The following is a 9,576-nucleotide window of genomic DNA, read 5'->3' on the forward strand; positions in this document are numbered from 1 at the left end:
CTGGGTGAGACACCCCCCACCAAAATGCTCTGATCCCTCCAGTCCAGCTTGCACCAGATCCCCTGTGTGCCAGGGCCTATTGCCGCATCCCGATCCCTGCCCCTTGCTCTCTGCCACATCACTCCCATCCCACCCGGGTTCCTCCACCCCTGGACATCTCTTGTGCCCTATTCTCCACCCTACAATCCCCAGCCCTCTGCAGTGTGTTGTTTACTCTGCTCCACCTGCCAAGGCTCCTTGAGTTTCCTCACCCCCTGGACCCTCCAGCTGGCCTCTATCCCAAGGCAGGACTCCATCTCCCCCTGGGGCTGTCTGAGCTGCCCCATACCTGGGGCTGTCTTTCATTGCCCCCTGATGGCAGCTGTTTGGAGTTTGGGGTGAAGAGTTGGGGGATGGAGGCAGGAGTCCAGCAGAGTCTGTTGGCTCTGCCAGGCTGGGATAAGCCCTGAGGGGGGATTTGGGGTGAGGGTGTGTGTGGAGGGGGAGAAGGGAGTGCACTTAATTCAATAGCACAAGGTGAGAATTAAATCATTCAGGGGCCTGTCAGATGGTGGGGTATTGAGGAGAGATGGGGAGCTCTGCCCTGCGGCAGCGGGCACTTGGGAAGGCTAGCTTGGTCCTGAGAGAAGGAAGGGAGCTACTTCGTCTTAGAGAGGTGCTGGGGCAGTGGCAGGAGGGGGTGGCTCTGTACAGGGGGAGGGTTGCTGGGGCTGGGGCAGGAGGGGGTAGCTCTGTGCAGGTGGAGGGTAGGAGGGGGTAGCTGTGGGGGAGATACTGGGGCAGAGATAGGAGGGGTGGCTATATGTAGGGGTGGCTCTGTGTGTGGGAGGTATTGGGGCAGGAGGCGGTGGCTCTGTGTAGGGGAGATGTTGGTGGGCAGAAGGGGTGACTCTGTGTGGGGAGGTGTTGGGGGCAGGAGGGGTGTCTGTGTGGGGAAGTGTTGGGGGCAGGAGGTGGTGGCTCTGTGCAGGAGGAGATGTTGGTAGGCAGAAGAGGGTGACTCTGTGTGGGGAGGTGTTGGGGACAGGGGTGGATCTGTGTGGAGGAGTCCTGGGGACAGGGTGGGGGCAGGGGTGGTGGCTCTGTGCAGGACAGGGTGGTGGCTCTGTGCAGGGGGTGTTGGGGGCAGGAGGGGTGGTTCTGTGCAGGGGCTTCTGGGGACAGGGTGGTGGCTCTGTGCAGGGGGTGTTAGGGGCAGGAGGGGTGGTTCTGTGCAGGGGGCTTCTTGGGGACAGGGTGGTGGCTCTGTGCAAGGGGGTGTTGGGGGCAGGAGGGGTGGTTCTGGGCAGGGGGCTTCTTGGGGACAGGGTGGTGGCTCTGTGCAAGGGGGTGTTGGGGGCAGGAGGGGTGGTTCTGTGCAGGAGGCTTCTTGGGGACAGGGTGGTGGCTCTGTGCGGGGGGGTGTTGGGGGCAGGAGGGGGTGGTTCTGTCGGGCAGGGTGGTGACTCTGTGCGGAGGTGTTGGGGGCAGAGTGGTGGCTCTGGGAAGGGGGCAGAGTTTGTGCTGGGGCGGGGGAGGCGGCTGGCTGGGGCCGAGGGGCGGTTTCATTTTCTGAGTCACGTTTCCTGTCTCCGCCCGCCCCGCTCCAGACTTGCCCGCTCCCCGCCGCTCTCAGACCCGCACCGCACGGCCATGGCGTGCAAGGAGCAGAGCGTGAGCATCGACCTGCAGCCCCGGGGCCTGCCTCCCCCCTACCCCGGCGCCCAGCAGGGCTTCCCGGCCGAGCAGCCGCGCGACTTCGTGCTCTGGTCCCTCTTCAACGTCCTGCTGTGCCAGAAGCTCGCCTGCCTGGGCTGCCTGGGCTTCCCCGCGCTCATCTTCTCTATCAAGGTGAGAGCCGGGCCGGACCCTCGGCGCCTCCCGCCCCAGATCCCCCCGCCCCGGTGCCCCCAGCGCCGGGATTCTCCAATGCCTCTAGCGCCCGGATCCCCCCCTCGGATCCCCTGGTGCCCCTAGCGCCCGGTTCTCCCCCGGATCCCTCGGTGCCCCCAGCGCCCGGATCCCCCAATGCCTCTAGCGCCCGGATCCCCAGGTCCCCCGTTGCCCCCAGCGCCCGGTTCCGCCTCCCCGGATCCCTCGGTGCCCTCAGCGCCCGGTCCCCCACCCGGATCCCTCGGTGCCGCCAGCGCCAGGATCCCCCGATGCCTCTAGCGCCCGGATACACCCCGCCAAGGTCTCCCGGTGCCCCCAGCGCCCGGTTCCCCCCCAGTGTCCCCAGCGCCCGGTTCCGTCCAGGTCCCCCGGTGCCTCCGGATCCCCCGATGCCTCTAGCGCCCGGTTCCACACACACACACACACACCCTGGTACCCCCAGCGCCCGGGTCTCTCCAGCCCGCCCCGCTGGGAAGCTGGTGGCCCATGTGTCCCCGCTCTCCAACCCTTCCCCATTCTTCTCGGAGCCCGCGGTCTCTTCCGTCTCCTGGAAGTTTATTTTCCCCTCCTCCACAGCCCTGACTCTGGCTTTTCTTTCTCCGCTCAGCCCCCTCACCCGCGCCAAGTCCCAAGGCAGGAATCCACCCTGCGGGGCCAGCTGGGCTGCCCCACACTCGTGGCTGTCCTGTGCTGCTCCTGCTATCAGCTGGCCTTGGCCCGGGCTGTGTGTGGGCGTTTAGGAGTTTGCAGCAGAGCCGGTTGGCTGTGAGCATCCAACTAACTGCAGCAGGGTGAGCCTGAGGGTGGAACTTGGATGTGGGGGTATTTAGGGGCTGCAGGGAGCTTTCCAGCAGAAGGACCTCTTGCCCTGGAGGTTTTCAAAAAGAGGCTGGAGCGCCAGCCCACTTGGATGGGTTAGACTAGATCTTTGCACCCCCTTCTTAACCCTGTGGGTCTATGGTTCTGTGATGCTGAGCAGCAGCTCAGTGATCCTCCGAGAGGCTGCAAAGCCACTCAATCAGTGGGCAGAGTTGTCTAGTTATGGTGCAACACCCTGAGGGTGCGGCGCTTGTGTTGTGGTGTGATGCAATGAAGTGTGAAGACTGTACCACAGTGGCTGGCTGGCGGGGTGTGATGATGGCAGGGTGTGATGACTGTGGTTTGGTGAAGCGGTGCTTCCCTCTCACTCCCCATTAGAGGGTCAGGGAAGGACCTGGTGTGTCTGGGGCACTTGTTCAGTGCTCCCTACATTGCCTCTGGTGTGTGTGTGTGTGTGTGGGGGGGGGCGAGCAGTGGGAATAGTGACCCACATTATTGCTCCAAAGAGATGTGCTAGTCTAGTGTGCAGACAGAGACCTGGCTGGGAATGATCAGTGGGACAGTGCAATAGGAACACCAAACCACTGTGCAAGAGATGCACTTCAGCTTCTCCACAGGCTGCTTTGGATGCCCAAGACTCTCTAGTAAGTGAGGGCTCAGCTTGGGCTGTAGCCAGCCTGCCCTAGGAATTAACTGGCTCCATTTTCCACAAGGAGAGACTCTCAGTCAGCACACTGGTGGGGCGTAAAGGGCTCCTTGTAGCTGGAGAATAGAAACGACCCACAGAGGAACACATGGGTGTGCTGTGCCAGGGAGAGCGCATGCAAGCCAGGCATGCAGTAGAATGTGGACTGCTGTGTGTACAGCTGGGCCAGCTTTAGGAAATTGCAAACTATGTACTCCCAAAGTTTTGGGAACTGTGCATTTGTTTTTCCGTAATAGTATCTGCTCAGGCTCTCTGAGGCCTGGTCCTCTGCAAGAACAATGAACACCTGAGGTGTAGCAAGGAAAAAAAGAAATTCAGTATTTATCATTGGGGAAACGGCATTATCATGCTCCCCGTCTCTCTCTCCAGTTTTTGTTCTATAATGTCGTGACTTACACACAATACAACATTTACACAGTGTTTAGGGCATCCAGCATATATGTACAGGGCCTAGCACAACTGGTTCATGGCGAGGGCTCTAGAAGGCCGTTTATGACAATTAGTAACAAGATTTCCTTCACAAGTGAGACTTTTTAGCAGGCTAAAGGATCCCCCCCATGCTAGGTTTTCAGTCAGTCTTTGTCAGGATAGCAAACCATTCATAGACATCAGAGGTGGGAAAACACCCCAGTTAGGTCATTTTGTCCCCCTCCTCTGACAATGCCATGTTTTCCACCTAATACGTATCCCACCGGATAGTTGTACGTATTTCAGGTGATGTGGGCACACCTCCCATTAGGGAGTCATTTTTCTGATCTACTGCATCTTCCCTTGCTCAGCGGCACCCTGTTATTTCTAGTTGTACCCCATCGCACGTGGGCACAGAGTGGTTGTTCTCACTGCTGGGGCTTCACATCTTTGCAGGGGGTTATATATATAAGTGGGAATGGGGGTCAATTTTATGCATTTGCCCAAGTGCCCATTAGATTTTAAAGCTGAAATCCAACACACCAGATTTGCCTATTTGATGTGTTATAGTGAATGTTGGAATGGAATTCAGTTAGGAGACCCCCTTTTTATTGAGAACAGGAAGCATTAGCTTACTAAGTTTAGGTCGAAAGAGACAAGATGGGGGAGGTAATATCTTTTATTGGACCAACTTCTGTTGGTGAAAGAGACAAGCTTTCTAGCTACACAGAGCTCCATTTTAGGAGCAGGTTCTTCTGAGGGCAGCTTTTTCCTTGAACATCCACATCCTCTCTCAAATCAGGGCACTTGTGGCTTTTAACTAATCAACAGTTTCTTAATCCCCCCATGACCATATAAGTATATAGTCAACAGATGTGGTTGCTCAAATGAAAATTGCCTGGTTAGTTTCATATTAACCATTTCATGCAGCAATGCTGTTAGGCTATGGCACCATCTTGTGGTCATGTTTTTTGTTGCTTATTTAAACTTGCATCACTCCCTTTGTTTCCTTTTTAGGGTATGGCTACACTTACCAATCTGCAGCGCTGGTAGTTGCAGCGCTGGTCATCCAGCTGTGCAGGGCCAGCGCTGGTGTGTGGCCACACTCACAGCTACCAGCACTGGTGTGTGGCCACATTTGCAGCATTTGCAGCACTGTTGGGAGTGATGCATTATGGGCAGCTATCCCAGCATTCAAGTGGCAGCAAGGGTGCTTTTCAAAAGAGGGGGGTGGGGTGGGGCGGGGCGTAGTGTGACAGGGAGCGGGGGGAGAGAGAGAGTGGATTTTTGGAGCCAACTCTGTGTGTTAGCTTCCTGACTTGAAAAATCAGAACATGTTCCCGATCCCTTACCCTTAACTCTTAACTGCAAACAGCCTGCAGCCAATATGACTCCCTTTCTCCCCTCTGCCCCCGCTGTTTCTGTCAAGCAAACACTCACTCCCTGCCTGCCTGCCTCATTATCTCATTTGATTGTTCACAGATTGATCACAGCAAACAGGAGCTGTGTTTGTAGATAAACAGCTCTGGTATCAACGGATCGGAGCTACTTGGATCAGAGCTACTCGGAGTTCACAACAAAACAAAGAGAGGCTGCATAACAAAACAAAGAGAGTAATTTATAAAAGCATTCTGGGATACATCCTTATACCCTGGAGGCCAATCACAGCGCTGGTGTGTGGCCACACTTGATGACCAGCGCTGCAGCACCAGCGCTGGAATCCTTATTCCCCATGCTGAGTGAGGTGTACGGCCAGCGCTGCAGCCAGGGAGTTGCAGCGCTGGAAGTGCCCTGCAGGTGTGGCCACTTACTAATTGCAGCACTGGTGGAGGCTTTCCAGCGCTGCAACTCGCCAGTGTAGCCATACCCTTAGTTAAAGATGGCACTATAAAACAAAACAATAGTGAATCAAGGATCTAGCACTGGTGGGTGGGACCAACATGCAAACAAGCAACATTATACAAATGATCATTATGCAAACGAGCTGCATATTTACAAAAGGCCATGAACTGCATGATATGGAATCCTCTGCACAAGCAGTGCTTTTTGAAATCCTGGCTATTTCGCAAAACCGTCACTTGTATTTTCTACAATCCTAGTGAAACCTCAATGAAGAAACATCTGAACTAGCTCCCTTTGAACTCTGGCTTCTTCTCTTTCTGCTGCAGAAGTCAGGGTGTTCTCTATAGCTCAGTAAGAAGGTGCATGGGTGCTTTAGCTTGGCCCAGAAGGGGTTAAGCAGTTAATAAAAATTCTCCCACCCTCTTGACTGTTCTGATTTTTCACGTCCTCCTGTTTTCTTTTCCAGGCCCGAGATCGGAAAGTGCTGGGGGACCTGGAAGGTGCTCGGAGCTATGGCACCACCGCCAAGGTGTTAAACATCATTGGGTCACTGCTGGTGGTAGTTGCTATTGCTGTGGTCCTTTTCGTTTACTTTTCAACAGCATCCGTTTAATGAAGTTCCTGGAACTGACACCAGCCAGACATTCAGAGAGGGGATTGGAAGATAACTCAAATGGCGAGGAAACGACCCACTGCTGGCTCTTCATGCTGTGATGGAAATTCACAAGAGGTCATGAGTTCAAAAATTGACTCATGAATAGCACCATTGTAGCTTTGATGCTAGTTTTGTGGTCACCCTCATTTCAAATCTGCGCAGGCCCTCACTTCTCTGCTTCATGCACTGTGGCCATGGAATCAGCCACTACTTAACTTGTTCCTCTTCCAGCCTGATCCAGCTGTTTACCTTTTTTGGATTTCTTGCACTGAAAATCATCCACATTCACTGCTGTTGTGACCCTCCCTCTCTGCAGCGCCTGACACGGAGAGTAATAGATGATGAGGTCAGAGGAGGCTCCAGTCTACCTCACTTTGTTCCTAGAGATGGACCAGAACCACCCACTCTTTGGGGTAGTTTGGATCCAGGCTTTGCCATTGGCCCCCATTTCTACAATGGGCCAAATCAAAACATGGGTTCCAAATCCCCCTCCCACCCCCCCGCTCCCCATGCTTTGGGACATTTAGATTTGGATTCAAACTTTGTGCCTTGGCCCAGTTTTATCTGTCTGTATCAACCCAGCAATAATGTACGCCCGGGGCAATATTTACAGCAGTAAAGCCATCTGCAGAGACTCCGGCCTGCTCTTTTCATTGCAGCGACCAGCCCTGCAGGGAAGAGAGACGTGTAAAGGGGACAAAATGTTTAACTTGATCTGCGTGATGGAGTAATGCACTGTGGGACCACTTGGCCCCGCCCCACCTCTTGAGAGATGTCAGAATGGGGGGTGCTTAAATGGGAGAAACCCAGCTGAGCTGGTTGCAGAGTGGGGAGGGGAGCAGTCTCCAGCTCCTGCAAGGCGGGTGGGGTGGGGGTGAAGGCAGGAGCTTTTTGTGCAACTGCTGCCCAGCAGCTCCTCCTGGAAGGGAGGATGGGCTGACCCTGCTCGATGTGGATTCACCATGAGAGGGAACTATTTCTCTCGGTTTTCTTGTGAACTCATCAGTTTAGGGCCCCAGCCTGGTGAGCACCTTCTGAAGAACAAGAGCCTTAACCTAGCTTGGGGATGCTTCATTTGCGTTAATTCCCCTTTTGTTCTGGTCACTGATGCCCACAGGCAGGTGCTCTAGCCAGGGCCCAGCTGGACGGCTGAGCCTTTTAGGACTGGAACTGGAGTGGGAAAACTACCTGGGCATCGCAGACCAGGGGCCTGGGTGAGTGCAGAGGTCCTGCCTAGAGCCTAGGGGGTGCCTGGGAAAGGCACTTGGGTGTTAATCTGAATAAAAATAAAAGGCCTTATGGTGGTTGGCAGCAGCACATTCTGTCCCCACACACTCAGTTCCCTCCACACCCAGGCCTCCTGCAGCCAGTTCCAGGGCCCCAGTACAAAAGCAGCAGTTGTGCTGAAAGCGTAGGGAGTTTCCCTTCTCCCTCTCCCCTTGGGTCAGGCTGGGAAGAATTGGGCTGAGTCCTAAATGAGTGAATGCACCAGACTCTGACACACCCCTTGCAAGCAGAAGCATTGGGCACTCCGGTGCCTTTATTCCAGTAGTTCTCAAATGTTTTTACAGCTGACCCCTTTCACATAGCAAGCCTCTGAGTGAGACTTCCCCCTTATAAATTAAAAACATTTTTTAATATATTTAATACCCTTATAAATGCTGGAGGCAAAACGGTTTGGGGTGGAGGCTGACAGCTTGCGACCCCCTCATGTAATAATCTCGCGACCCCCTGAGGGGTCCCAACCCCCAGTTTGAGAACCCTTGCTTTATTTAGTATGTGCTTCCTTCACCCCCTGGCTCCATTCCTCCTTTTCACCCCTGGGCCCATTCCTACAATCAGTGCATCTATAGGGCTGAATTGTGCTTCCAACAGAAGAATTTGGGAAAAAAAATTCTCAAGTGGACTTTGACTTTGCTCCCTAACCTGCCCCCTCTCATAGAAGGGCAGGATCTGGGTCCGAGGTACGAGCCAGTGCTCCAATGGAGTGGAGGGGCGGGAGGAATGTGAATGTGAGGTCCTATCCACCAAAATCTACATTACTCAGGAGACCATCAATTTGGTGTCCGCCACCTGTGTGCCTGCCAGAGAACTGGGGAGGTCTTTCTGCAGAGAAAGTGATCTACAAGAAATGGCAGAAGAGCCACAGATGAGAAAGGATATTGTAATCTCATCTAGTTTGGGGTCTCAGTTCTGGAGACTTCAGAGTGAAGCATGTTAGTAGATACTAAAACTGCTACAATTCTTTTATATATTTTTATACATATTCTTTTATATCTGTTAACCAAAATCGTTTTTGGGGTATAAACCAAAGTGTTTTGTATCTACAAATCTAGTGCTCTGTACCTATCAAACTGAAAAGTTCTTTGTACTTAGGTTGAACCTTAGTGGGGGCCAAAGGAATGAATGTTTGTAATCAATAATGGAATGTGTATAATCCTTTCCTCTGACCCTGTTGACCTGTGAAGAATTGCATTCCCATGTCCAGAGAGGGACCACTGGTGATTGACAAGGGATGTTTGTTATTACACATGCATTCTGTGATTGATAAAATAATGCACCACTGGTTGATGTTTAGGTCAATAAGAACCACTTATTGTCACAAGCGGTTTAGGTAATAATGAATCAGTCACAGAGGTCTTTATCTTATTAATGAAGTAAATTGAGGCATCTAAGATAGAACTCACAGTTAAATCGGTCATGGGAACGGAATTTCTTTGTCCCAAGCTATATATAAGGAAAAAGTTTTGGGGAGTTAAGTCAGAAGTGGATTGAGCAGCTGTCACTCCTCCAGTGATCAGATTGGTAACATATGTATTCCTTTCTGTATTCTGTATCAGGCTGTATTAATCTTTTACTAATAATCTTTGATTGAATTGCAAATGAACCAGCTATCTGACATCTTGTGTTATTAATATTTTCATTATTAAATTTGAACATGCAACAAGCATAAACTCTCCAGATTGTGCCTGATGCTGCAAGATTATGTCCTGGGTGAAATTACTATCTGACCCCAACTGGTGTTTTGAAGCATGTGGGTCAAGACTAGAGTTGAATGGAAAATGGATTTTCTGTCCACAAAAAAAAATCAATTTTTTTCTTTGTCCAAAAAAGGAACGAAATGCCAAAATTTCCTTTAAAACAAAATTAAAAAAATAGTTTTGGGTCAATTGATACATTTTGTTTCAATTTCAACCCTTTTTAAAATTTATTCTTATTTTTTTAAAATAAAGTAAACGTCAAAACAAAGTCATTTCAAAATGAAAAAATCAAA

The 9,576-nt window shown here is 52.1% G+C and overlaps 1 protein-coding gene across 1 annotated transcript; it reads left to right on the plus strand.

The window, feature by feature from the left end:
- The first annotated feature begins 1,567 nt into the window (after window positions 1–1,567).
- Window positions 1,568–9,263, plus strand: LOC120403861 (dispanin subfamily A member 2b-like). Its single transcript, XM_039535712.1, has 2 exons — window positions 1,568–1,830; window positions 6,114–9,263. The coding sequence occupies exons 1-2, from the start codon at window positions 1,633–1,635 to the stop codon at window positions 6,258–6,260; spliced, it is 345 nt and encodes a 114-aa protein (XP_039391646.1). The 5' UTR covers window positions 1,568–1,632; the 3' UTR covers window positions 6,261–9,263.
- The last annotated feature ends 313 nt before the right edge of the window (window positions 9,264–9,576 follow it).

Source organism: Mauremys reevesii, linkage group 4 (assembly GCF_016161935.1).
Source record: "Mauremys reevesii isolate NIE-2019 linkage group 4, ASM1616193v1, whole genome shotgun sequence".
NCBI lineage: Eukaryota > Metazoa > Chordata > Testudines > Geoemydidae > Mauremys > Mauremys reevesii.

Coding starts and splice junctions, on each gene's coding strand:
- LOC120403861 (XM_039535712.1), top strand. CDS start 1,633: ATGGCGTGCAAGGAGCAGAGCGTGAGCATCGACCTGCAGCCCCGGGGC. Junction 1,831..6,113: donor CGCTCATCTTCTCTATCAAG/GTGAGAGCCGGG, acceptor TTTCTTTTCCAG/GCCCGAGATCGGAAAGTGCT.